General features: G+C 45.7%; 1 protein-coding gene across 17 annotated transcripts in view; it reads right to left on the bottom strand.

The window, feature by feature from the left end:
* Nucleotides 1–812: 812 nt before the first annotated feature.
* The window catches only part of GLYR1 (glyoxylate reductase 1 homolog), a 42,737-nt gene continuing 16,064 nt past the window's right edge, over nt 813–27,485 (bottom strand). The window contains exons 4-16 of one of the 17 annotated variants that reach the window (XM_081170412.1): nt 22,319–22,457; nt 21,588–21,806; nt 17,387–17,473; nt 13,864–13,920; nt 13,050–13,100; nt 12,872–12,945; nt 10,694–10,793; nt 9,113–9,223; nt 6,781–6,882; nt 5,904–6,066; nt 5,071–5,250; nt 4,420–4,544; nt 813–1,991 (exon numbers count right to left, since the gene is read on the bottom strand). In XM_081170412.1, the coding sequence (XP_081026538.1) occupies nt 1,917–1,991; nt 4,420–4,544; nt 5,071–5,250; nt 5,904–6,066; nt 6,781–6,882; nt 9,113–9,223; nt 10,694–10,793; nt 12,872–12,945; nt 13,050–13,100; nt 13,864–13,920; nt 17,387–17,473; nt 21,588–21,806; nt 22,319–22,457 (1,483 nt within the window). In that variant the 3' untranslated portion in view covers nt 813–1,916. The remainder of the gene's footprint in view (nt 1,992–4,419; nt 4,545–5,070; nt 5,251–5,903; nt 6,067–6,780; nt 6,883–9,112; nt 9,224–10,693; nt 10,794–12,871; nt 12,946–13,049; nt 13,101–13,863; nt 13,921–17,386; nt 17,474–21,587; nt 21,807–22,318; nt 22,458–27,485) is intronic. The other 16 variants (XM_081170421.1, XM_081170424.1, XM_081170425.1 and 13 more) reach the window with 16 other exon arrangements.

Raw genomic sequence — 27,485 nt, 5'->3', positions numbered from 1 at the left:
GGTATATTCACTACAAAATGTAAGTACGGATTACTGTGCAGACTGGGTCTGTGCATATTAGGGCTCTACAGCTGCAGGACACCCATGGAAAATGTGAAATCTGATGTGTGAACAGCAAGGGGTGTCCATCCTGCTGCTTTCCATGTGTGAACACGGGATTCTCTTCCAAGACTAACACTGAGTTGATGTACTTAAGACATGGGGGCATTTTCTCTGCTATTTGTACGGCACCCACTTTGTATATCCTTGTATTCCATTTTGAAAGTTCAGGAGCTGCCAGAGAGAACTAAGGACTGTTCATTTGACACCAGCCATTTTTCACATGGAAGCATGTGGTCAAGTTCTGTTGGGCTCAAAAGCTCACCCCCCCTTAACGGCAGCTCTGGTTGATTCAAATAAATTTATTTGAATTCTCTGGGACCCTACTTGACTTCCAGTGAGACCCAGCATGGAAAATGGCCTCAACAACAGGAGCCATTCCCCACTTCCCTTTACTAGGTTATTTCCAAAGCATGGGTACTTGGCCAATCTGCTGGAGCACTCACAACTTCACCAACAGATGACAGCATATCAATTCAAAGCTTGTTGTCACTGCCATTCATGCAAGCAGAGTTTATTAGGCTGTATTAAAGTTCTTGCCAACAAATAGGCATATTTCCTCCACTTTTACAGAAAGGGAAACATGGAAGTCAAGATTCTGCGTTTAGATTTTGGGTCTTCCTGAAGCCACTTTCTCTTACCTTGCCCTATGGCTCTCTGGCAATATGAGAAGAATCCTAATAATCTTTGCCAACACTAACAGCCACCTTCACTCTTTAAAACACATCCCAGTTCATTTTCTGAATTATAAAAAGCAATAGGGTTTTACAGCAATATTCAAGACTGGATTAACCTTTTGGGAACTGGAGTCTTTTTAAAATCAACAATGGGGAATCTGTGCCCTCCAGATGCTGGGGGACAAAAATCCCTTTGTTCCAAGACTGCCTTGGATTTGGAGTTCAACAATGCTTGGAAAGCCAAAGGCTGTTCTAAATGCATTTGGCATATCCAAGTGCCACAGGCATATGCTAGATCCTGTGTACACTAAAAACTAAGCTGTCTGAATGGGAAGGGCTATGGATGGAGCCTGTTTTGGTTCTCGTAACTAATTCCACTGAGATACTGAGGTGGGGAATATCTGAAACTACAATGCTAATTTTAGCCCTGTCGCCTTCTTGATTGTGACTGCTTTCCTCCTAGGAAAAAAAAGAGGAGCCAGGTTCCCAGGGTCTAGACCAGGTGTGGGAAATCTCTGGCCCTCCAGATGTTGCTGAACGACAACTCCCATCACGACTGGGCCACTGATCTTGCTTGTGGAAGCTGTAGTGCATCAGCATCTAGAGGGCCTGAGATTGAGTCACCCAGGTTCACAGGCAGGTGAGACAGCCTTCTTTCAATTGTCCCTAGTGCATAAGAGAGGACAATGAACACATTACCCACAGCAAATAAGTGAAACAGCAGTTAAAAACGAACAAACAACCTCTTGAGGACACTGGTACAAAAGTGAACACCAGAAGAAGCCAAGCAGCAGACTTCCTGGCAAGAGTCACCTCAGGGTTTGAGATGACCTGCAGCCAATTCCATTCTGTGACTCCGAGAATGTGGTATAATTTGTTGTCAAGAAGGCAATGATCCAAGCCCTTTCCCTCCTACTCTTGCTGCTGCTGGCACAGGAAGGCTTGCTGTAGAATCTGCCCTTGTGGCAGATCCCAGGAGAGTTTTTGTATTTTAAAAAAGGAAAAACAATTGAGGAGAGGTGGGGGGAAGAAAAAGAGAGAGAGACAGAGAGACAGAGATGGACTGGTCCAGAGTTAAAACCCAGTATTCATCATCATCATCATAATTAATAATCATGGTATTAACAAGAATGGGGTAGCCTAGTGGATGTAGGCCCTGTACACAGCAGACATGTCATTGTCAGATTGGTCCAATGCTTTTGCTCGTTTGTAGACCTGAAGAAAGAGAAAGGCAATAAGAGAGCAGTCCTTTCAGAAAGCAAGTATTCTCATAATACTATTGGTTTCCCACTAGAATACAGAACTGCCCCAGCAATATCTATAAACACTTCCCTTCAAGGAATGCTATGTGAGGTGGGGAATTGGGGTCACAGCCAGCACCTATGTGTAGCTCACTATGAGGAAAAGCCTGCTGGCCATAATTAGCCCCAACAAAGCTTCCCCCCACAGGAAAGACGATACTGTGTCATGTAAAAGAGCCAAAATATTCCATTAAAATATAAACTTTTAACAGCCATAAGCAGTGCAGTGGTGCCTCGCAAGACGAAATTAATTGGTTCCGCAAGTTTTTTCTTCTTGCGAGTTTTTCGTCTTGCGAAGCACGGTTTCCCATAGGAATGCATTGAAAATCAATTAATGCGTTCCTAGGGAAACCGCTTGCCAGGCTGGTGGTGCGGAGAAGGGCTTTTCTCCGCACCGCAAGCCTTCAGGACAGGTACGGGAACAGAGGGGAAGGCGCGCAGCGCTTTCCCTCTGTTCCCGGGGCTTGCGTGGGAGGAGGGTTTTTCCTCCCCACCGCAAACATTCAGAACAGCATTGTGAATGTTGGCGGTGGGAAGGAAAACCCTCCTCCCACCCCAAGTCTTCAGGAAAGCCATCCGATGCTGCGCGGCAGCATCGGAGCTTCGTTCCGATGCCGCGCGGCGGGAGGAGGCGTTCCCCCCCGCCGCCCGGCATCGGAGCTTCGTTCCGATGCCGCGCTGCGGGAGGAGGCGTTCCCCCCCCGCCGCCCGGCATCGGAGCTTCGTTCCGATGCCGCGCGGCGGGAGGAGGCGTTCCCCCCCCGCCGCCCGGCATCGGAGCTTCGTTCCGATGCCGCGCGGCGGGAGGAGGCGTTCCCCCCCCCGCCGCCCGGCATCGGAGCTTCGTTCCGATGCCGCGCGGCGGGAGGAGGCGTTCCCCCCCCGCCGCCCGGCATCGGAGCTTCGTTCCGATGCCGCGCGGCGGGAGGAGGCGTTCCCCCCCCGCCGCCCGGCATCGGAGCTTCGTTCCGATGCCGCGCTGCGGGAGGAGGCGTTCCCCCCCCCGCCGCCCGGCATCGGAGCTTCGTTCCGATGCCGCGCGGCGGGAGGAGGCGTTCCCCCCCGCCGCCCGGCATCGGAGCTTCGTTCCGATGCCGCACGGCGGGAGGAGGCGTTCCCCGCCGCCCGGCATCGGAGCTTCGTTCCGATGCCGCACGGCGGGAGGAGGCGTTCCCCCCCCGCCGCCCGGCATCGGAGCTTCGTTCCGATGCCGCGCTGCGGGAGGAGGCGTTCGCCGCCCGGCATCGGAGCTTCGTTCCGATGCCGCGCGGCGGGAGGAGGCGTTCCCCCCCGCCGCCCGGCATCGGAGCTTCGTTCCGATGCCGCGCGGCGGGAGGAGGCGTTCCCCCCCCCCCGCTGCCCGGCATCGGAGCTTTGTTCCGATGCCGCGCGGCGGGAGGAGGCGTTCCCCCCCCCCCGCTGCCCGGCATCGGAGCTTCGTTCCGATGCCGCGCGGCGGGCGGAGGTCCGAGGACAGTGGGGAAGACGCGCTGCGCTTCCCCGCTGTCCCGGAGATTTCCCTATGGGCTGTCGTCTTGCGAGGCAAGCCCATAGAGAAATTCGTTTTGCGAAGCGCCTCCAAAACGGAAAACCCTTTCGTCTAGCGGGTTTTCCGTCTTGCGAGGCGTTCGTCTTGCGGGGTACCACTGTATTAAATCACCAAACTCTAAACCAGGATGGGCAACCTGTGGCCTTCCAGATGTTGTTAGACTTCAGGCCTGCCAAGCATGGCCAGGGATGATGGGAGTTGAACAACAAATGTTCTACAGGTTTAATTTTAACCATGAGAAGCCAAGGCAAACAAAAATGTTTTACAATGCTTTGAAAAAATGGCTGAACCCCAGAGGACTTGGCAAATCAAGGGAAGAGTGTCATAATCAAGGGGCACCATCAAGATCACCTCCGTATAAGTGCCTGCTGTCTTTTAAAAAAAGTTGTGTGTATGGAATTATCAATAAGATCAGGGTTTAAGAAGTCTGCTTGACATGGCAAGTGTGCAGATGTGAAGGCCCATTAAAAATAGGTGAAAAAATTGGTCGTTTCCCATCCACCTCTTTTCCCCAGCCATCACTTATCTAAGCAAGTGTGATGCATCCCTCTGGCAAGGATGGTGGGTGGTCCAGCCTATTTCCAAATTTTGAAGCTAAGGAGGGTGGGAGTCCTTTGCCAGTGAGCCATACCTCCAAAGTTGGAAGACTGGGGGCTGCGTGGCCAAGGCACCCAAAGAGGCTTGGCCATGCAGGGCCAAAGTGGCAACTCCCCTGATCTTTACAAAAGGGGTATCAGGAGCTCTCCTAAAGATGGAACTGGAGAAAGAGAGGAGGCCTGGGCAGCACACATACCTCATTGGCTGCAGCTGCCATGGGAGTTGGGTGGTTAACAGAATCGCCTAGTGCAATGGCTAATCTGAGATCCTTCTGGATGTATTTCAGGTAGAAATCTGGTTTAAAATTTCCTTGCAGGATGTCTGGAAAAAAAGAAAAGAAACAAAACCCCAGGTACATTTCACATTCCACTTTCCCAGCTGCTGACTTGCTTTCTCTCTTCCCTTGCAGATTTCACTAGTGCCAGAATCAAACTGATCCTGCTTAAAGACGTCAAGTAGAGTGAGATTGCTACTCTAAAAGTGACCTTCAAGGCAGATATCTTTCCTAACCCTCCTTTTGGTGACAAAACCTAGGACACTGCTAAACTGTGACCCTCCCCCAAACATGGACTTCTTGTATCACCCCATATTTTTAAAAGCCTGGCTGTGAAGACAGATGAAGTAGCAACAAGCATGCAATGTTCAGTAGATAAAATCTTTGGCTTGGATGTGGGAGTGTGAATTTGCAGCAAATCCATCCTACACTACACTAATGGAACAGTGAATCCAGAAGCAATGCTTATCTCCTCTCCCCCACTCTTTGAACCCCACTATGCAAGTGTTTGGTGACACTTAAAAAGAGATACTAGCTTTCTGGTTAAGAAGGAAAGATGGGAGAGAACTTTACTTTGGCACTTCTGGTCCAAGAAGATGCTGGCGAGCTGTCCCTGGTTGAGGATATCCAGAAGAGTCTGCTGCGACTGACCAGTCACTTGAGCCAGAGTTAGTCCTTCTGCTATTGTGGCCATGAAGCTTCCTTGGACCATGTTCACAATGAGCATCATCTTGGCAGCGTTGCCCACTTCCCCTGTGAGAGAGGCACACACTGTTGGACAGCTCTATATAAGGAAAAAAACAAGAACCTGCACCATGCCCACTGACATCTAAGCCATTCTGAAAGACACCCAGTGAAAGCAACCATATCTTCTGTTTGGGGTGGGCGGGCTGAATCCCTAATATGAATGCATGCATGACAGCAACCTGGAAGCGGCCAGAAAAGGGGGCATAACAGGGGTGGGAGCATAGTGGGCTTATGTGTGCACCGCAGTTGTGCACATGACTCCTTACACAACCCTTCTGCAAATCAGGGGTTGCCTGTATCACTGCTTCAGAGAGACACTGGATTCCAAAACAATTTTTTGACCACACAGTTTTATGTTCTCTTGCCTAAACTTGCTGAGGGGAGACTCACCTTCCTATTCCACCTCTCAGAATGGAGATACTGATAGCAAGGGTGGGCAACATGGTGCCCTCCAGATCAACTCCTGATTACTGGCCATCAGCTGGCCTGGAGCTGCTGGGAATTTTAGTTGAACAACAGTGTGGAGGACCACAGATTGCCCATCCTTACTATACAAATCGAGGCACCCTAAAGCCAACTTAATTCAGTGGGCTTAAACTCTATTCTGCCTATGATCAGCCTACTATGATTCTCTTCAGCTCTGGGATGGAAGGTATTACCTAGAAAAAAAGAGGTTTTCCCCATTGCTTGGAAACAACTACTGCAGTCTTCATATAAGCCCCTGTCACCGGCGGCTAGTATCACCAGCATGCCATCATTAGAGAGTTGTTGGTTCCCTGAAACTGGTGCCTCCAGGAAGCGACCACCCCTGGATACGATCACCTGGAAGAAATGAGAAGAAATGTCCCAATTACATACACATGGGGCAGACACATACTGCACCAACCAAGAGGTCAAAGAGGAAAGCTACACCTTGAAAACCATCAGGAAATACAGGAAACCCCAAACACCTATTAATGACAGGAGCACCCATGAACTCCCTCTAGCTATTGGGATAATCTGCTGTGGTGACACTAAAGTTGAAAACACCCCATATATTGGCTAATGTTGAGTATGTCAGCAAGAGACTATTGACAGCGCAGCTACTTTTGAGGGAACTGAAAGGTCACATCAATTTAGGGCCAGCCAACTTTGTGCCGTCCAGTTGTTCGTGGACTCCAACAGTATCTGGAGGGCACCACACTGGCTACCATTTCTTTAGATCGAAGAAAAAGTTCAGAGATGCTAAGGACAGTAGGCAGGTGCATGTGTGTGCAAAAGGGCATACAGTTTGCAAGAAGGAAATGGAGACATGGAACTTTGACATGGAGAGAACGTGGTACAGGGAGGTGAGGCAGACTTTCACAAATCATTTGAATCAAAAATCCGAATCTCTGGTTACAGGTCTCAATTTTTAGTAAGCTTGCAAATTGCCTGGCTCTTTTAAGGCAGAATTTGCATGTAGCAGAAAAAGAGTGAATGAACACCATCCTGAAGGAGAGCTAACCCTATTACATGATTTAAAATAACACCAGGCACTCAGTTTGCAATGCTTACCTGAGCCAGTTCTGTAACAGTGTCTGCATCCACGGTGGACATGTCCACGTAGCACTTTCCTGGACGTATACCCTGAAGCACTCCACTAGGACCAAGCACCAGCTGTGGGAATAGAAGAGCGCCAGAGCAATAGGGTGTCTGCAAAGGAAATCCACCTGTGCCAATGCTAAAGGGCCTCCTGCTAACAATCTCTGCACAAGGGCTTGCTGAAAGTGCCCACATGACTTGAGTGGCCTCAACATTATTTACCTTGTAGGATGCTGCTGCTCACTTTAGACAGAGGATAGTTTTAAGGAAGCTCTAACAAAGGATCAGGAAGATGATGGCATTACTGCCTTAGGCTACATTTTCTCTCTATCTTGGATAAGGGGTGTCTGGTTGAAGCTCCATTAGGATGTGTTACTATCTGCAGTTCCAGGCAGAGGGGAGGAACTGGACCACACAGAAATAAGACTAGTTTCTCGCAGCCGAGCATGTGCACAAATCTGCAGTGCTATACTGTAGCACCTGTATAAAACAGAAACTCAAAAGGAATCCAAAATTCATGCAGCCCAACTTCTTACTCAAGGATGAAACCTGCCATTCTATTAACTTCACAGCCTTGCAGTTACATATATATAAAACAGCAAGGGTAAGACTTGGTTTATTGTGTTGACATTGTAGGGCTCTGGATGGGTGCTGGTTATGACAGCAGGCCATTTTAAATGATATGGGGAGGGAAAATCCTTTTTTAAAAAGGTAGCAGATGAAGAGTTGCCTAACTCCTGGGCTAGATGGACTTGGTCTGACCTGGCACAATGGTAGCTTCTTAGGTCCTATTAGGAGGAGCAGATCATACATTTTGTGCTACTCTGCTTCATATACACTCAGCCACACAATTATTTTTGTGTATTTATTGTGCATTGGTTGAGTTGTATGGATAACATGAGCTTAGGTAGGACCCTGGAGCAAAATCACTTAATAAATAGAAAAATATACTTAACTGTGCCAGGGGATTCTCTGCTGCTTTTCTGAGATTTTGCTAAGCACAGATAACAGTTTTTCAAGCCTACTCTTACAGCCACATAAGAGCTACAAAACTTGCAGCACAAGCATTTATTCCACCCTCTATTAGTGGTCTCAGGTTTTAGGAGTGTGCTACTGGGAAAGCACACACCAATTAAACTCCATATGACCTCAGCCTTTGAGACCGAGGTTCAAGCTCCACCTCTTGGTGGTCTCATCCAAGTCACTCTCAGCCTCTGTTCCTCAGCTGTAAAATGGGAACAATAGCAACCTCTCACAGGGTTGGCTACAGTTATGGAAAAGTCACAATAAAGTTCTCTAAAACATTTTTAAACTGTGAAGTGATACAATTTGCTTCTGTGGCTGACTGTGGTTATCCTATCCCACAGCGCGCACAGTCCTTTATTTGTTTTATATATTGCCTTTAGACTACAGCCTTCAAAGAGGATCATGAAAATTATAAACATACACTACATCAGCAACCACACAAAATGAAGAAAACAAAAAGCAAAAGTAACCAGCTCTGCCCAAATCTACTGTGAACTATTCCAGTCATTTGACAGCAAAGCTTTTAGAAGAAGATTAAGCATTTGGGCAGAAAATGTCAACACACAGCTGAAAAGACAGGCTGACCTTGTTCTAAATACTAGAGCCATGTTTTGATACTCTGATCAGTTTCCACCCATGATTTAAAACTGGGAGGCACACCTCACTCTTAATTCTCACAATTTCTGTTCCTAGAACAGCAGCCAGGCTTCCTCCTTGAAACTACCACTCCCTTCCGAGTCAAAGCAAGACAACAGTGATGCTTCTGGGCTTTTCCTGCATCCTTCAGCAATTGCATAAGGGAATCCTAGCACACACTTATTCCAACTGAATATTCTGATACTATTCAAATATTCAAATTCTAGCATGTCCTTATATATATATGCTAAGTAAACAGTGAGGAGGGTTAATCAATGTTGCACGGGCCCTCACTGCTATAAGGAGCACAGAATGGAGGACGCCTCCAGTTTACTAATTTTTTCAAGGCACACTTCAGCCTCTCTTGCAGTACACTAGCATGCCCTGATGCACAGTTTGGGAATTACTGTACCAGACAAACTTTTGGGCATCCATTATAGGAAGCTTACAATGAGGAATATGATTTCTGCACTTTCTTGGCTTACAATTAAAGAGCTGCAGAGATTCATGTCTAGAATCAGTGGAGGGATTCATTCATCAGGACTCAGTATATTTTGGAAGAGTTTTTGGTCATGGAAAGTCAGCGCTGTGTACAGCACTGAGAGAAAGGTGAGAGCGTGCAAGAAAAAGAGATAATCCTTACATCCTTGGCTGCCTTTGGATCAGATACGCAGGCGAAAGTGATGTCACAGGTAGAGACCACTTCAGCGGGGGTTCTTCCCAACCTTGCCCCCTCCTGGATGAACAAATCACACTGCAAAAGTCACAGACCCAAATGTAAGAAATGGAAACCACTGAATAATAAAGGTCAAAGCTGGCTTCGCTCTACTAGGGACCCTGATGTGCCCATGGTGAACTGAAGAGGATTGCATCCTGGACCACATTCACATGAACAAAATGAAACAGGGCTAGGCTATTTAGAAGAACCTTGTTTTCTGGGGTGTGGAGATCACATTCAGTGATGTCAGGTTCTCTTCTCTGCTTTCTAGAGTGGTTAGCTATTCCCTTACTTTAGGCAGTGCATTTCAAGGAGTACTCCAAAGACCCCAGGAGTTCCATAGCAACTTATCAGGCCCTCAGCTCAAGAGGCCAATGATAGCAGGCTACCTTCTAACAGCCAAACAGGTAGCAACAGCTAGAGCCCAGTTCCAAAACACAGCCCATGTGGGCTGGTGGGGAATAGAAAACCTCATCTGTCCTGAATGACAGAAGACAACCTGCTACTTTCTACTGGTGGCAGTAGGTGGGGATGGGTCCTGGCACTAGCTTTCATCATCTCTGTGTGGGCACTGAACATTTGGGCCATTCCCCTGCTGTCACAGGCTGCTAGATGGTAGCTCTGAAACCAAGTCTCTTGATTGCTTTCACCCCAGAATAAGGGGGGGGCATTGTGTGTTTGATCACTGCTTTTAAGAATTAGACATGCACACTATCTCTCACTCCACTGTGCTCAAGCAATCTATAGACTAGCCATTCCAGCTGGCTGTAGCAGAGGGACAGAGGGGCTTCAGGGTCCACTCCATTGACTCTGCTGAGACAGGCTGCCACTGGCCTCCTCTCATTCAAATCTTCCCATTCAAAAGCTATTTATGTGTTCACTATGAACTGATGCCTGAGTCGGCTTCTCTTCCCTCTTGCTTCTTTTCCCTCTTGTGTTGTATCTGTTAGGTTGAAAGCCTGAAGGGACTGGCTTGTATGCTACTGATCTCATATACAAGCTATTCCAGGAGCCTTTTCGGCTGAAGGGCAGGGTAAACCAATGCTTCAAATAAATAAATCCATCTCCAAAAACTTGATACAAGAATGATGTGGGCACAGCTGTTCCAGAGATCAGAAGGCAGAGCTTCTGCTACTAGCCACAAAAATAGCACAAAATGAGAGGAAAGAACATGAAGCAGAGGGAAGGAAAATGTTACCATGGCTACTACGTTCTGGTGTGATAATTTAAGCTGACTTTGTCACAGCAGTGGTGGAGCTCAGAAATGCATGTCTCAGACGTGACTGACAGAAAGGCATACTTTTTGTCTAAATGGCTTCTCCTCATTACTATACTTCCAAGCTCAGTGAAACCCCACTGTTCACATTTGGGAGGATGGCTTAAGGTCAGCCAAGCTGAAAGTTGCCAAAGCTTCATAATGAAGTTTCTCTGCAGATGCATAAGCTTAGACTAGGTGACTAAGATCATGTATGATATTGCCTCATACTTCCCAAAGAATGAACTCACCTTTTCAGCAGTCCGGTTCCAGACCGTGACAGTGTGACCCATTTTTAGTAAGTTGGACACGATGCCACTCCCCATCAGGCCAAGGCCAAGGAACCCTATCCTGGGGAGGAGAGAAGGAAGTTTGTAGCGTTGGAAATTTGCATAAGGGCTTAATGTGAGGTTGGAGATATAGAAGCAGAGGCTCTTCGAGGCCTTGTGGGTTCAAGCTTCATGGAAACAGACATACAGAGGCAGGCAGCAAAGTGCGTAATTCATAGTAACAGAGGATTTATTGAGTGAGCACCAACGTTCTCAGGAGCAGGAACACCAAAAGAATCACATTTATATCCCTAGCAAAGAGCCAATGGCTGACAGACATCAAAAATCTGCTCTATACAGCATGCCTAAACAAGCAGTCCAGACTTAAGAGACATTACTTTCTGCTCAGGCAGATAAGAGAACCTCATCCTAGGAGGACCAAGAACTGGGTGCACAAAGTCATACTCATTGATAGCACAAAACGGACTAGGACGGTGCAGTGAAAAATGTCTTGGGTCTGCATGTGCAAGATCTAAATTTGAGTACAGTTCAGCAATGACTGGGCAACTCCCTCTCTTAGCTAGTTTGCCTCAGAAGGCTCAACACAGCATTTGGTATCCTGGTGCACAACTCACAGATCAAAAGTCACTTATGTTTTTGTAAATCTTTCTGCCATGCCACTTAAATAGGATTAAGTGCTTGTTTAAGCTACAGTTCACATGTTAGCAGCCACTCTGGTTTCATGCTTAGGAAAAGCCACTGCTAACATGCAACATTCCTTATCCAAATTAGTAAGGAGGGGAGGGGGGTATTGGAAGCATTTTGGTTGAGAGGGCCCTGCATGCACTTTAAGTAAACTATAAAGAGGCAGTGGCAAGAACAAGGGATACCAGAATGGAACAAAGACAAATTACCCTTGGAAACTTACAAAGAGTACAAGTGACTGTTTCCCTCCTCAATTAACAAAGGCGTTTCAAAACTGATCTTAATAAAGCTAACACATTTTAGCTTCCTGTATGTCTGCTGTTCAGTTCACAGCTGGCAGCACTTGCAATGCTTAACTAAACCACCATGAGAGACTTGCGGCAAGCCATTGCTAAGACATTTTCACACTAACAGAGCCCAACCCAGAGGGACGCATTGTCTGCTTCCGAATTGCTAAGGGGAAAGGGTTTACCTGAATACTTTCATTGTTATATATTAAGTTTCCCTTCAGCAAGCCTGAAAAACGGACATTCCGAGACAGCTCCAGCGACAAACAGGCCACAGCCTGTTCTGCATCGGAGCAGGAGGGAAATTGCTTCCGAGAGCGAGGCAGGAAGTGCAACCGTAGCTCCTGTCACTCTAGAAAGGAGAGGGGGGGAAGCACAGGAAGTGCCAGAGGACACAAGTGTCACAGAGTGCTGTTCTTGGAAGGTACAATGCTTCCGCCTCTACCCATGTGTCTGGTGGTTTGGGGTTGGTGGTTAAACAGATTAGGCCACCTGACCTGCCTTGCAGGACAATGCTTTCACCCACATATAGACTAGGCAACTGCCAGCACATTCATGCAACGACCCTAGAGTTGTGATAAAAGCAACTTTCATTTTTCAAAATGCATTCATCGGACCAGCAGGCAGGCTCATTACGATATCCAGGAAGTCTTGGTAATTTTATTTATCATAGTTTGATCATGCTCTTCTTCAAGAAACTCATTGCTTTTGACTTTCTTGCATCTCTTGGAGCCTTTTTTTATCCTGGAAGGCCTTTGCAGCTATTTAAATTTCTAATGTTTAGACTAGCCAGTTACTTTAGTGATTCTCTGAATGGTTTTTAATGGTGTTTAATGTTTTGTTGTACATCACCCTTATATTTTATAATATGGTGATACAGATTAAAAACACAAACGCACTCAGCCATTCCTCTTTTAACAAGCCTTCTAAAATCTTTATCCCAACTGGTATCTGCTTTGAATCTGAATTAGTTTTCCATATGTGATCTTATTTTCAACTGCTGTAACACATATAACTATGGTTTTTAAAAATGTTTTATATATGCAATTGTTATAACTGTTTACATATATGTATCATATGTGTTATATTGCAAATTGCTCCTTAAGTCAACAGGCAGACACGGCAGCCTTCAGAATCAGAGGGAAATGAAAGAAAAGGAGGTTCTTACTTCTTGTCTGTGGGAGTGATGCTGCCATTGATAGCCGTGCTGTCGGCTGCCTGGATTGACGTGGACCCTGTTTCCTAAGGGGTAGAAAAAACACAGCCATAAAAGATAATTTTACTTTACAGAAACAGGCAGTCTCAAAACTTTAATGCAGGCAAGTAAAAAAGGAAGTCTGCTATACCTCTTCACACACCTTCAGCTTCTTTGTGATGGCTTGGTAGCAAACAGCCGGCTGCATAGAGAGGAAAAGGAAAATAACAAATTTTGGGGAAAACTCTTTTGCTGTCTTGCAGGGCAAGTAGACCTATATACTCAGCATGAATAGACAATTAATTATGATCAAGCCAGAGACACCCCACCCTACTTTCTGTATGAGAAAAAGAGTTCTTATGCTCAACACCTTCCCTCCAGGGCAATCCCAGATAACACTGTGAACTCATAGGTGAAGAACCAAGCTTAGAGAGGTCTGGCAACCCCCCCCCCCCCAAGTAAATAATTATTGCAGGAGAACAGCTGCAGGTCAGTGGGTAGAGCACTTGCTTTGCATACAGAAGGACCCAGTTTCAATCACCAGCATTGGAGAGCAGCTGCCAGTCAGTGGAGAGTCTAGGCTTAGGGTGATACTGAGCTAGATGGATCAATGATCTGGCTCAGTATAAGGCAACATCCTATTTCCTACTCCCCAACCATGCTCCCTTAGGATGGAGGAATCTTTATGAAATGCATGTGGGGTGAAATAAATGACTGTTATCTCCCTATAGCTGCCTTATGCGCAACTTCTGGTGACCTGCTCCAGGAACTTTTAAAATCATACCTGTCCCATATGTACAAGTGAAAAACTGCTGTTCCTCAAGGAAATCTGAGGATGTCACGGCTCAGCTTTAAAGGCATTTTCACATATGAATGCCAAAGCAAAACTAATGAAACCTGGCACAGAGACTTCAACTCCTGAAGTGCCACAAGCAATGAACTCATCAGCCAAACCTATTGCTCACCTTCTCTGTCTGGCTAAGCAGGAAGTGATGGAAATGAGGGTCGCCATCTTTCACAGGCTGCAATTGCAAAGAGGCAAACTTAGAAACCAAGGCAACCAAACTTCAAGTCTGAAAAGCCTCCACACACATTTTAATGGGTCGTCACTTTCTCAACTCTGAGGAGACTCCTTGATGTCTGCCACAGACTAGCAAGAGTCTTGTTTTTATCTCTGTACCTAATACAGGATGTGTGTCAAGAAGTTATCATTATGCTTGGTAATAGAGGTGGGAATTAAGAGAGTCCAGGAGAGGCAGGCTGGGGAGTTCAGCTCAGAAAGAACTGGCAGAAGGAAAGTAATTTCCAGGACATAATACACACAATAGCCTCTTCAGTGAAAGCCACCCATGGCAACATTATGGGAGGCTGCTTGAAAATGACTCCTTGGGATATATTTAAGCTTGTGATATATCCCATAAAAGCACTTTCCTTTTAAAAACAGGACTCATCTGAATGTATTGGTTTCTAAGTTGCAATCCTAAGCACACTATTAAGCAGCAAGCAATTTACTTTTGAGTAAACATGCTTAAAAATCTGCTACAGGTCTGTGCTCTCAAATCTTTTTTTTTTTAAAAAAAATAAATCACTTAGGAAGCCTTTTTTTTGTCTGAAGAGCGGTTTATTACTCCTTTAAATAAATCAGTTAAGTACTACCCATTCTAAGAGCATGTTCATGTTAGATGGAAATCATCAATTTAAGTGAAATGTTTCTGATAAATATTAAACGGTGAGGGACACAGTTTGCCAACTCCAAAAACCAAACCTAAGGTGATATCTCAGAAACTACTTTGACTACTTTTTTTATCTTCTGCCTCTTGGCACCAGCCACTATCAACTCTTCAACTAATAATTGGTGTTGACTGGTTATCTAATCATCCTTACCCCTCCTTATATTGTCTACCAATGGTCACACAACAAAGAGAAAGACAAGATTCAATTGGTATTGCATTAACAGTGTAATAGGTTTTGATGTTCATCATCACTGCCTCTTTCCATATGAACCAGCCCAGATACAGAGATCATCCTCTGAGGCCCTTCTTTGTGTGCTTCCTCCACGAAAGGACCAGAGGGTGGAAACACAAAAAATGGGCCTTTCCTGTGGTGGCTCCCATTTTGTGGAATGCCTTCATTACCTATCTGCAGACACCAGGCAAAAATGTTTCTCTATAACCACGTCTTTGGCTGCTTAACATTCTATGGCTGTTTAAATGTGTTTGCAGGCGGGAGATTACTGGTTTGTTTTTGTTTTATTATATATTTTGGGTTCACATTTTGTGTTTTTATGTTGTGAACCACCCTGTGATCTTCGGATGAAGGCTGGTATACAAATCTGACTAATAATAAATAAACAAGCAAACAAATAATTGTGATAAATATACAAAATTTGGTTTGGAAGGAAATTTGTATTTAGAAACCCTGCAAGCCAAATGCAAAGATGTATTTAATTTTTTTGTGTAGTTTGGCCCTCAGAACTGAGCAATGAAGGGTAGGAGGGGAGGGGAAATTGCAGGGAGAATCACGTGACAAGACTTCTATCAGCCAACAATTCCATGAGTTCTATCCCCTCTCTGCTATTGGACCTAGTACAGGAGTAGCCCTACCAACTTTGCCAACTGCTGCATTCTTTATAGGAAGTCCTGCTGCCTCCTCACTGCTGCCAGAGGGCTGTAAAGTGGTAGCCCTGGAGCCCCAGACAATCACCTGTGCTGCTAAGCTTCTACCCTTACCTCCTAGCTTATGAGTATTGAATTTCAAAGATCAAAGAGGCAACAATGAACATACTGAGCTATGCAAAAAGCAAATTCTGAACATTATGTGTGTTTGCCTTTGGATTCTTTCCTCCTTTCTTTCTAGGACAGACCTGCATGACTTCTGTGTTGCAGGGATTTTGCCTGGTAGTGTGAGGGGTCATTCTTTACTATAACTACATAACATTGGAGTCTAAGGGGTGGGAGAGAATAGGAAATTTGAAGCTGAGCATGCTAGTGTTTCTGGCAAGGAGAAGAGTGGTATCTTGCTCTGCATTGCTTCACTTTGTGGGTCTCATCCCCATGTCCCAAGTTATTTTCTCTAGCCCCCAAAATGATGAAAGACAGGAGCATTTCTGTTCATGTTCACAAGTTATATTTTTGCATTTGAGCCACTATGTTCATAACGTAACAGCTTTTTTTATATTTCCAAAGTGAGTTTCTCAGAACACTTTACAAGTAAACAGGGAATAAGCCTTACTGAAATAGATGGGCCTTACTTTTGAGTAAACATATATAAGAACATGCTTATAGCTTGCTTCTCAGGCGTGGCATGCCTAGTGCAATAGTAATCTGAGACCTTTAAATACTAGTAAATGCACTGTTCATGGTATGTGATTTAAACCATTTTAAAGAGCTGTCCTAAGGAATGACTTACATAAAAATATATTTATTATTTATATAAATTTAATTTTAAAATGTTTTAAGAAGCTAGGGCATAGCTATTAGACTAATTAAATTAGGCTATTAGATGAAGACTACTATTGTCATCTTAAGACTGAAAGACTGCAGAATGGGTTTTGTCAGGAATGAGGAATGGCCGGATCCCAAGCTCCACACACACACACACACACACACACACACACAAAACCCGACCATTTTGATAGGTAAACAGGGCTACACAACTGTCAATCACCTGACATCACCATGGCACCAGGTGACCCAACTTAAAGCACCAATGCATGGAAAAGTAATGCCTCTCCTACAGTGGGCTGGTTTGTATGCAACCGTAAACTATGGTTTGGTACTATGTACAAGTGCTGGAATGAGCAAGAGCAAATCATCTTCTCCCATGCAACCAGAAGGCCTTCTATAGATTTGAAATCTAACTTGTCATCACAATATAACTGAGGTTTAAAACAAGCTTTGGTTAAATTGAGCAAGCCAGCTTCATAATCCATGGTTAGTAGTTGGTTTGCTCAGAAGCTGACCAAAACATCTTTAAACCACAACGCCTGGTTTGCACATAATAAGCCAGGTTTCAATGGAAGCAAATCTAAACGCTGCAGAAATCCTTCTCTTGGCTGATGGTGAGTCCAAGGCTTTATTCAGGTTTGTTTCAGTTCATGCTAAACCATGGTTTAGTGTTATGTTAGAACGAGCCTAGTGGCTCCTCCTCTTGTTTCCCTTCGCCCATATGAAACAGACAGTAACCAGGGCAATGCAGAGATGGGTACAGGAATAGGGACAGTAAGAGAGAAGAGATGAAGTAATACAAGAGGTGAGTATTTGAAACTGGAAAAGGGGCATGATAAAAGTCATGCACAGAGAGGACTGGAAATGGAAGAGCAAGGAAGGAAAGGGTCTCTTGCACAAAATATGGGGAACCAAGCCTTCCATTAAGAAACTCTGATGTATGCAAAGTAGAGGATTATTGTGCTCCACCCCACTGTACTTCGTACAACAGCAGAAATGCTAGAATTTTTTCCACTGAGGAAAAGACAAAGAATTAAATCACCTCGCTTACACTCGGTGGCCATTTAAAGCCAGCCATGGTGCCAGTCATCATTCTCTTCACTGTGCTCGATTCAGGGATTGTCAGATCCTGTGAAGCAAGGAGGAGATTGAATAAGAACAAAGTTTACGGACAGAATCCCAAAACTCTGTGCGCAGGATATTTGAATAGCAGCTAAATGAATATGTAACAAATATAATGAAGCATATTTTCCTCTTCCACATCCCCCAATCACTCTTTGGAAAATGTTGCTCTTACAAAGGAATATAACTTCCAAAATCAAGTAGTGGAACGTGCTTGCAAAATGGCATATGAAAAATTCTCAGTGGAAGAAAGGGGTTTGCGCTAGGAGCAAATGGCTGGGCTAGTTAGGAGAGTGTCATCTCTCATGTGCAAAAAAGGAAAGGAATGAATGGAGAGGAAGGGTCCATCTGTATTCTATACACAGAGGACAGAGAAGTGTTGACTACAATAAAAAATGTTCTCTTTCCCAAGGTCTGAGCTTATAGTATTTGGTGAAAGTTGGGCAAGTAATAATTTATTGGGGCCAGCTTTTAATGGGTAGCGTTAAATGAGACCAGAGATAATTTGAATTCTGGTAACGTACAGTATTTAAAAAAAAATGGGTAAAATGGGTTAATTTATTGATTTAATTTAATTTCTGTTATATCTAGGAACTTGGGGTGGGTGGCATGGACAATAAATCCAATAAAAGCAAATTAACCAAAATAAGCAAGGACTTTTAGCAGCTTCAAGGTGACTCAAAGCAATCAAGCAATAATCCATGCAGCAAGATCCTATTGTAAACTTGGAAGCAAGTCCCCACCCCCAGGTTCACTAAGACTTACACCCTATTAGGTGTGCTTAACATCATGGACGTAACATAATCAATGCACATGACAATGATTCAATACATGCTATCCAGTAAATTTCACAAGCCAGAATGACATTTATTTCCAAGGACTCCCTCATCTTATCTTATTTCCCTCTGCCATTATTGTCATGGAGAGATGTCCTGAGAACACAGTGCATCTCAGCTTGCTCTTCTACCATTTATTAACCTCTTGTTATATATATAAAAACATCAATTTGCATCCCTTTCCTTGACTCAAACAGAACCCACCCTTCACCTCTAACCTAGTTTCTTCTTAACGGGTCCCAATTTCTGGAATGAAGAATTGTGCCAAAAGCACATTACACTCTAATCTATATCTACTGCTGAGGGAGAAGGAAAGCGATGAACAAAAGACAAAATCTTTACTGGTTTTGGAATCTTGGCCAATTTTCACTGCATGTCTTCTAAGCACCACCACTTTTTGCTTTCTATTTTAATAAAGGATCTGGCTAAGATGTTTAGGTTTTTCAGCGGACCAAAACATTATGATTCATATTATCAACCTTGGCTATTCTAAGCCACTATTCTTTTTATATGGTAGTTCTTACAACTCTACCATCAATCTTCAGCTGGGCCAAGTCCACACATTGGCAACCCTTGTTAAGTATTAAATCCCTTTGGTGTAAGAGTTGCAAGAGTAACAAAATAGCCACCCAGTCACATAATAGGCTCCTTATCTTTTGCTAAACAAATGCTGGATTTTGATAGTTACAATCCTATACATACAGTAGTTACCTAAAATGAAGTGAACTTGATGGAAATTACTTTTGAGCGAACAAGCCTGTGCCATCTGGTTCTATTGGTTCTGCAGTAAATTCCTTCAGTTTGTGTGTATATAAGTATTTTGTATATTACATATACGTGGGGGGCTGGACTGTAGAGGCTGATTTGGCTAGGGCGGTGGAGAGATTACCCTGAATGATAGCAGAACCTCCCCATTCCTTCCAAACCTTTGATCAGGAACAATCATTTTCATCTCCTACCCCTGGAATCACCATGAATTTGCGTACCGTGTAAAATGCATGTATATGGTACTGAATCTCTTGAATATAAACAAAGAGCAACCAAGAGTCATCCAGTACTGCTCTGCAACCTCTAAACATTGTGTGTGGATGTGATGACTGGTGTCACAGAATTGTAGAGTTGGAAGGGACCCTAAGGGCCATCTAGTTCAACCACTTGCACTGTAGGAAGTTTCTCCCCAGTGTAGGGGTTGAACCCACGACCCTGAGATTAAGAGTCATACGTTCTACCCATTGAGCTATCACCTTGAAAGACATCTGCAGGGGTTGAAAGGTGGGTATAAATTATTTTACAACAACCACCTGAAGGTGTAGAGGGAGTTGCCATAGCCTCATCATAATCTAGGAAGCATTTTATAGCATCACCGTCTTTGGAATCTGGTGACAACAATAACTCTACTATCCTCCTACATTAAACCTCCCATCTCCACCACATTTTAAGTAAAAGGCTAAACCAACCAACCAACCAGTGTCCATTTAGTGAACAGATTAATAGACCTCTCAGTGAGATGTTTTCTAGCCATCTTCTACAGCAGCTTGCGATCCCTTTTGATTTTAGGCAGAGTGAGATTCCACAACAGTAAAAAACCAGGACCATTTCAGTTGCCAAGAGGACTTGGACTGTCACAGCCAGTGCTATCTATACAAAGCCTGGTCCAACAGCCATTCTTACAAAAGCAGGGCTCTCCTCCACTAGAACAGGGCTCCCACACTCTTTTGATGATTATATTTTGAAAAATTACTGAATATTCTTCAATGGGCAAGAGAATATGCAGCAGTGGTAGCTGAATGAGCAGCGTCATCAAGAAGTCTGTTGCTTTCAGTAGCCTCTTTTCTTTCCAAACTTCTTGATGATGCTGCTCCATCAGCCAGAAAATCCATCCATAACTGCCAACATTTCTGCAATCAACCATGTAAAAAGGGACACCCCCCCTCACCTGGTATTCAGCCAGTGACTTAGTTTGCTTCTGAAATTAAAAGGGCTAAATTTACTACAGTCATACCTCAGGTTGCGAACGCTGTGGGTTGTGCGTTTTCGAGTTACGGATGTGCCAAACTCGGAAGTACCGTAACGGTTACTTCCGGATTTCGGTGCTCGCGCACGCGCAGAAACACCAAAACCGCACTTTGTGCATACGCAGAAGTGCCGAATCGCGTCGTGCGCGTGTGCAGAAGCGGTGCTGTGGGTTGCAAATGTGCCTCCCACACGGATCACGTTCGCAACTCAAGGTTCCACTGTACTGATACACTCTCCAAAAGAACAAGTTAGCAAATATGCACACCCTCAAGCCAACTGTTTTGGAAATGTATAACCTAAAATAAAATCTCAGGGAAAATCCTACTTGCAAGCAGCTTCATCACATCTAAACGCAGGGATCTGGTCAGTCACCAATAAAGTATCAATAATGGTTTTCCCAGACTGCAGGAATCTAAACCTCAAACTAGTAAAGATGAGAGTCACAACTGTGACCTAATAAAAGATGGCAGCGAGAAAGAGGGAAGCACTTTGTACCATTCAACTGAAAATGAGTGGAATGCAATTCTAGTAAATCTTAGCTGATTAGTAATCCTGTCTTATGCTTCTTAGTGGCATTCAGATTCAGCCTTGTGGAGCATTAGCATTATAGTAATCCATTCAACTGGTAAGAATTGAAGTAGGTAACATCAACCGCCAGGAGATTCCAACTTTCTTGAATAGATAGAGGTGGCCACGTTCCGCTAGTGAACATCTGTCAAGTGTCCAAGGATGGGACAGACCACAACGGGGGGTGAGCAATCAAAGGCTGGCAAAGAATTAGGAATGCATAGAAACGGACGTCTTCTGGCTACGTAATCCACTTCTAGAAGCTTTCTTCGTGCTCATCTATCAAGGCAACTGGCCCTTTTCCAGCCTGACCGCACCGGAGAAAGGATGAGATGGAAAGGGCTGTCATCTGACCAAACGCACAAATGAGATGGAGATGTTAACATATACCACTATTGACGGTGAAATTGTGCTCCATTTCCTTGGTTAGCGTGCAACAAGATGGAAAAATGGTGTTATCTCGTTGGATTTCCCAGAGAGAGGAGCCACTCCATGAAACTTCTAAAGCTGAGCACTTTGGAAGAGCCAACGAATATAAATGATTATGGCTGAGGAATAAAGGAATTGCCTGGTGGACCCTTGAACAGTTAACACATGCAACTTTTCAAATGGCCACAACAATGAAGTCATCTGGTTGGCTGTTAAGGTTACATTCCATCTGGACAAGCTCACAGAGCATGGGAGGAGATGCAAAACACAAACCTTCTCATCTTTAGGGGGGCGCCCTCGCTTCCGGGGGCTTTGCTCATACGTTCTCTTCAGAGGGGATTTTGAGCCTCGCTCTGAAGAAACGGAAGACACCCTCTTCTTCGGCTTCCCTTCAGACAAATTGGCTTTGTGTTTCTCTTCTCCCACTGACTGCTTGCCCCTCTCTTCACTCGAATTCCGCCGATTCTTCTCTTCGGTGGAGTTATGAGAAGCCTGAGAGATTACAGAACAGAGAGGATGAGGAAAAGAAGGGGCATGAGCTGGCATGGATTTTGTTGTCCCCAAACTCACAAAATCCAAACATGAGTTTTGCCAGATATCCGAAGAATGCCAAGGACCCTGAACTCAGGGTTTTAGCAGGTTCAAGCTACTATTTAGAACAGACAAGGAGAGGCAAAGCACAGCTGTGTGTTCTAGGCAGACACCTACTTTATGAGGGAAAAAAAGTTCTAACTCCAGAGTGCATAGCAAACACATTCCAACGCTGTAAGGAGATCCAGCCGATCCTTTTGTCACTGTTCACTTTAAGGATGTCAGAGAGGGAACAGAATTGTGAAACTTAACTGCTTTACAACTTTAAATGTGATCCTAATCACTGCTCCATAGTATAATTCTTGAGACATAGTCTGTCACACCTACCTGGCAATGAAGTAAAAACGGAAGCATTTTATTCATTATTCCAGGGAACGGTGTCAGGAGGCAAAACTAAATGAAAGGACACTCACCTGGTCCTTGCCTTTGCCTTTTTTGAGGAATTCTTCCACAGCATCCACAGCTTGCTGGAACCTCTTGCCTTTGTTAATTTTGATCATTTCCTCTTTGTGGGCATGATAAGGCTTCAGCTGCTCCACTTTAATCCAAGCACTAATAAAAGAGAAATGAAAATGGTATTTTCCAGTCATATCGCTCCCAGAGGTAATTGGCAGCCCTTCCAAGCAAGATGTGTGGACAAAACCTGAATACTTTGTCCCGCCACCCCCCACCGTATTCCAAGAGCCTTCCTTGGAACATATATACTTTCACAAGTGGCATACTACCTAGCGCCAAAGGCAAATCCTCTTCTTAGCTAACTTTATACTACTTCAGTTATCTGTAAGCGTTCCCTCCCATACCTCCTCAATTAGAGGTGAACCCAAGGTGCTGAAAAAGCAGTTTACTTGTTAACAAACCACATCTCAAACATGTTTGTGCCTGATGTTTTTCAAGCAGAAGTTCTTCCTCAGATGCCACTGCTGGTTTTCAATGTGAGAGTGTCTTCTGTGTTCAAGGAAATCACTAGTGAAATCAGAAGTCACTTCTGACTAAGAGCTATTTTGCGTATAATGAATTGGATAAATTAAGCTATTAAGGTTTTCCTTTGGTTTTCTTGATTCAATCTGGTGATACCCCTCACACTGCCAGACTTTCAACTCCCAAACAACTGAGCGGGGTGGTGCTTTTTGTTTTGTTTTTGTTCTTCAGTTTGTCGTCCAACTAGGATACCTGTGCAAAACACTGATTCCTTAGCAGCACCTAGCTGAATTAGGAAAAACACCTGTCTTTAACTGAACTCAACTATTACAGAATGAAGGGGAACTTATTCACCTCTTCTGTTTTCTTTTATATGCATTTCCATAGCATTTCTGATATTTCAAGTCCTAGACTTTGTTCCTAATGACATGTTTTAAATGAAATTGCTCCTTCTCAGTAGGTATGTTGCTATATGTAATCTATTAACTTTACAACTTCTGTCACAGAAACAAAGAATCAGAATCCATGCATATCATTTTATAAGATAAATCAATATTCTATCTACAGAATTCCAGTGGAGTTGCAAAAACCATTGTTTAAAGGAGTTGTTGCCTGAATAAAATGCTTAAACACCAACTCAAGAAAATCACATTCCACCTGACTTTTAAGCACCACACCAAGGAATAGTATGCAGTTTTAGTAGACAAAACAACGTGGGAAGAAATTTTGGTCCATTAGAAAAAGGGTATCCAAAAGCAATAGTAGAGTACAGTGGTACGCCGCAAGACGAACGCCTCGCAAAACGGAAAACCCGCTAGACGAAAGGGTTTTCCATTTTGGAGGCGCTTCGCAAAATGAATTTCCCTATGGGCTTGCTTCGCAAGACGACAGCCCATAGGGAAATCTCAGGGACAGCGGGGAAGCGCAGCGCGTCTTCCCAACTGTCCTCGGACCTCCTCCGAAGCCTGGCGGCGGGGCGGGGACACCTCCTCCCGCCGCCGCCGGGCTTCGGAAGGCTCCTCCGAAGCTGGGCAGCGGGGAGGGAACACCTCCCGCCGCAGCCCGGCTTCGGAACGGTGCTCCGAAGCCGGGCGGGGGGGAGGGAACACCTCCCGCCGCCGCCCGGCTTCGGAACGGTGCTCCGAAGCCGGGCGGCGGGGCGGGAACACCTTCTGAAGGCGGGCGGGGGGCGAAAGTCTTTGCTCCCCCCTGCCTGCCTGTCCCGGAGGGCTTTTGAAGGCAGGCGGGGGGGAGCAAAGACTTTCGCCCCCCGCCCGCCTTCAGAAGAGGTCCAGGACCTCTTCTGAAGGCTGGCGGGGGGGGGGGCAAAAGTCTCTGTCCCCCCTGCCTGCCTTCCCAGGGGCTTTTAAATTGCCCCGGACAGCAGAGAAGTCCTCCGCTGTCCCGGGGCGATTTTAAAATGCCGCCCGCCAGCATTTTAAGATCGCCCGGACAGCGGAGAAGTCCTCCCCTGTCCTGGGGTTTTTTAAAATGCTGGGGGTGGGAAGAAAAGCCCTTGTCCCCCCCCCCCAGCCTTCAGAAGAGGTCCGGGGACAGACTGTCCCCGGACCTGGTCTGAAGGCGGTTTCCCTAGGAACACATTAATTGATTTTCAATGCATTCCTATGGGAAACCGTGCATCGCAAGACGAAAAACTCGGAAGACGAAGAGACTTGCGGAACAAATTAATTTTGTCTTGCGAGGCACCACTGTAATTTGTTTATTAGAACCAAAAGTCTAAGTAAAAAAAAGGGTTTTTTAATTATTATTTATGAAGTTTATTAGTCATTTTTTTGCCACAGCAACTCAAAGCGAGTTAGAATATTTTAAGCAAAAAACCAAACACATACATTAAAACCAGCATTGGAAAATAACCATCTACATTAAAACATCTCACCAACACAAAAAGGCCACTGATAGTTAAAATCCAAATGATTAAAAAGGTATGTTTTTGCATAGCACTTAAGGATATGCAACAATGGTGCCAGGCAAACCTGCCCTGAGCAAGCATTCCACTAGCAGGGAGCTAGACCAATGAAAAGACCCTTTCTCATGTTGCCATCTTCCAGAACGCCTGTGGAGAGGCCCCAAAAGAAGGGCCTCAGATGCTGATTGCAGGGTTTGGGTCAGTTCGGGGGGGGGGGGCACCTAAGACTTTATAGGTCAAAACCAGCACTTTGAATTGCGCCTGGAAACTAACTCAGTGTTTCCCAACCACTGTTCCGCGGCACACTAGTGTGCCGCGAGATGTTGCCTGGAGGGAGGCGGGCGAGTCGGGCGACGAGAGGCGGGGCGGCGGCGGCGAGGAGAGGCCGCCCAGCGCGGGGCTCTCGCTGTCTGCCTGCCTGGCTGCCTGCAAGCTCGGCGGGCAGCGCCTCCGTCCGCAGCGCCCGCCTCGCGGCTCTCATTCCCTGCCAAAGCTCACCCAGCCAAGCCGCGCTCTCCTTCCTGCCTCGCTTTGCTGCCTCCTCCCCCCCCACCCCCAAAGCTTGGAGGTTCCCCGGCAAGGGGGAGGGGAAAAAATTGAAACTTACACTTTCGTGCATCCCTCCCGGCGTGACGCTGCGTGCTGACGTCACGGGGCTGTAATGGTGGTGTGCCTCGAGATTTTTTTCATCAAACAAGTGTGCCTTTGCCCAAAAAAGGTTGGGAAACACTGAACTAACTCATAATCAGCGCTGTCAGGCCAGAATTGTTGTTATATGCTCAGCCTTTCTTGCCCCGGTGAGCAACCTGTGCAATCTGTCCTTCATTCAATCTTCAACTACTACCACAAACAGGGCTCTCCATTATGCCAAGTAACTATTACATCTGTCTTCCTCACAATCTATACTCACCCAGTCTGATAAAAGTTATGAACTCAAAAAAGCTTTAATTCACTTCTTCTATGACTTGAATTGGTCCTAGCAGAATTATGATACTATTGATTTCAGTCTTTAGTGTTTTAAAGCAGTTTATCCTGACTTAACATATCCATACACACAAATATTTAAGCTTGCAGACAAAACATATTAATAATATACAGTGCAATGCTAGCCAGACCTACTCAGAAATAAGTCCTAATGAATTAAATTGAGCTTATTTCTAGGTAAGCAGTTAGGCACAAAGCAGCCTTAGTCAGGAGGCTGGGCACTGAGAATGTGTACGGATTAACTCCTTTCCTTGTTTTGGCATCACAGTTGTGCTCTTTTGTTCCAAAATTGGGGAAGATATTATGAACTAGGCCATGTATATGACCATTCTGGCACTATTCCTTCTACAAACAGCAGCCATAAGTCACCAGAATGAGAGCTTTTGCCTTTTATTTTTATTTTAAAACCAAAAATGCCCATTCACTTATTAAAGTTGGTTATACTCATGTTCAGTGTTGGGTATTCCCAGTGCTTATACCGTGAGCTTATGCCAAGAAGCAGCCTGGGAGTGTGGGGCAGCGCCGCGCCACCTGCCCGCTGCTCCCAAGCCTCCTAAGGAAGTGGGAGGGGGGAGAGACTGCCAGCAAAGTGGTGCAGCTCCCACCCACTCCAGGAAGCAGCCCGGGAGCACAAGGCAGTGGTGTGAAGCCCACCGACCCACCGTTCCCAAGCCTCCCCTGGCACCGGCTTGGGGAGGCAGTGCCAGGAGGCGGGCAGCACCCGCAAATATGCCTTGAATTTTAAAGGGGCAGCTTATTTGCGGATGCATCTTATATTCAGGCCAATACGGTAAATAAAATTAAAATTATGTGATGAGGTAACTAGGGCTTGGCGATGTTGGGTTTTCAACATTGCATCGTATCACTACAGTTTGACGATATACTACAATGATGAAAAAAGCTGCATTGGCCCCAGCCAGTGAGATGCTGGGTAAAACTGCCACAGTTCTCTTTGTGAGAGCTGAAGCGCTTTCACCCCAGCGCCTTGCAGGCTGTGGCCAATGCAGCTGGCCCCAGTCTGCTGCTCAGCCAGAGGGAAAGGCTCCTGCCCCCAGCTGAGGCCCCTTGGCCAGGCTCCACTGGGGGCAGCAAAGCTCCTGCCCCCAGAAGAGCCAGACCCGAGTCCCCTGCTGCTGGTGCTGGAGCAGCAAGGACCTTGGGGCTCCCTGGCCAAGTTCCCTCTGCCTTTGCTGGCGTGGGGGGAGGGTGAGCTACCTTGCCCGCTTGACCCCCACTTCCCAAAGACAGACAAAGTGACAGAAGCCAAGTGCATGGAACCTGTCAGGCTTCGTGCGTTTGAATGCCTTCGCCAGTGCGGGTGTGCTATCTCTTTCCTCCAGTGATGGTTCATTCACCCCAGGAGGAATGACACAGCCCACCCTCCCGAGTGAAACCACCCTATCCATGCCTTGCAAAGCTGGAGAGCGCTGGGCCCGCCAACAGCATCTAAGAGCCTCTACACTGCCTGGCTGCCTTCCACCGGGTTGGGAGGAAAGGCGCAACACACCTTCCCAGAAAAGGCAACCAGGCGAGGCTCTCAGTTGGGAAGAGCAGGCTTTGCACTCCCCAGCTGAGCAGCCCTGATTCCGCTTTTACTGGTGTGCAAGCAGGGTTGGGGCTCTCTCAGCTGGCAAGGGGGGAGTACTTTAACGGAGCCCCCATCTTGCCGCTGCTTTGTGTGAGCCGGTGGCTCCATAAAACTGGTTGGCTGAGGCGAGGGCAGCAGCTCGTTCCCCAGCCAAACAGTTTAA

The sequence above is a fragment of the Podarcis bocagei genome (genome assembly GCF_964188305.1).
Source record: "Podarcis bocagei genome assembly, chromosome: 14".
Taxonomy (NCBI): domain Eukaryota; kingdom Metazoa; phylum Chordata; class Lepidosauria; order Squamata; family Lacertidae; genus Podarcis; species Podarcis bocagei.
The sequence above is the reverse complement of the archived record's forward strand: the minus strand, read 5'-3'. Positions and strand labels throughout refer to the sequence as shown.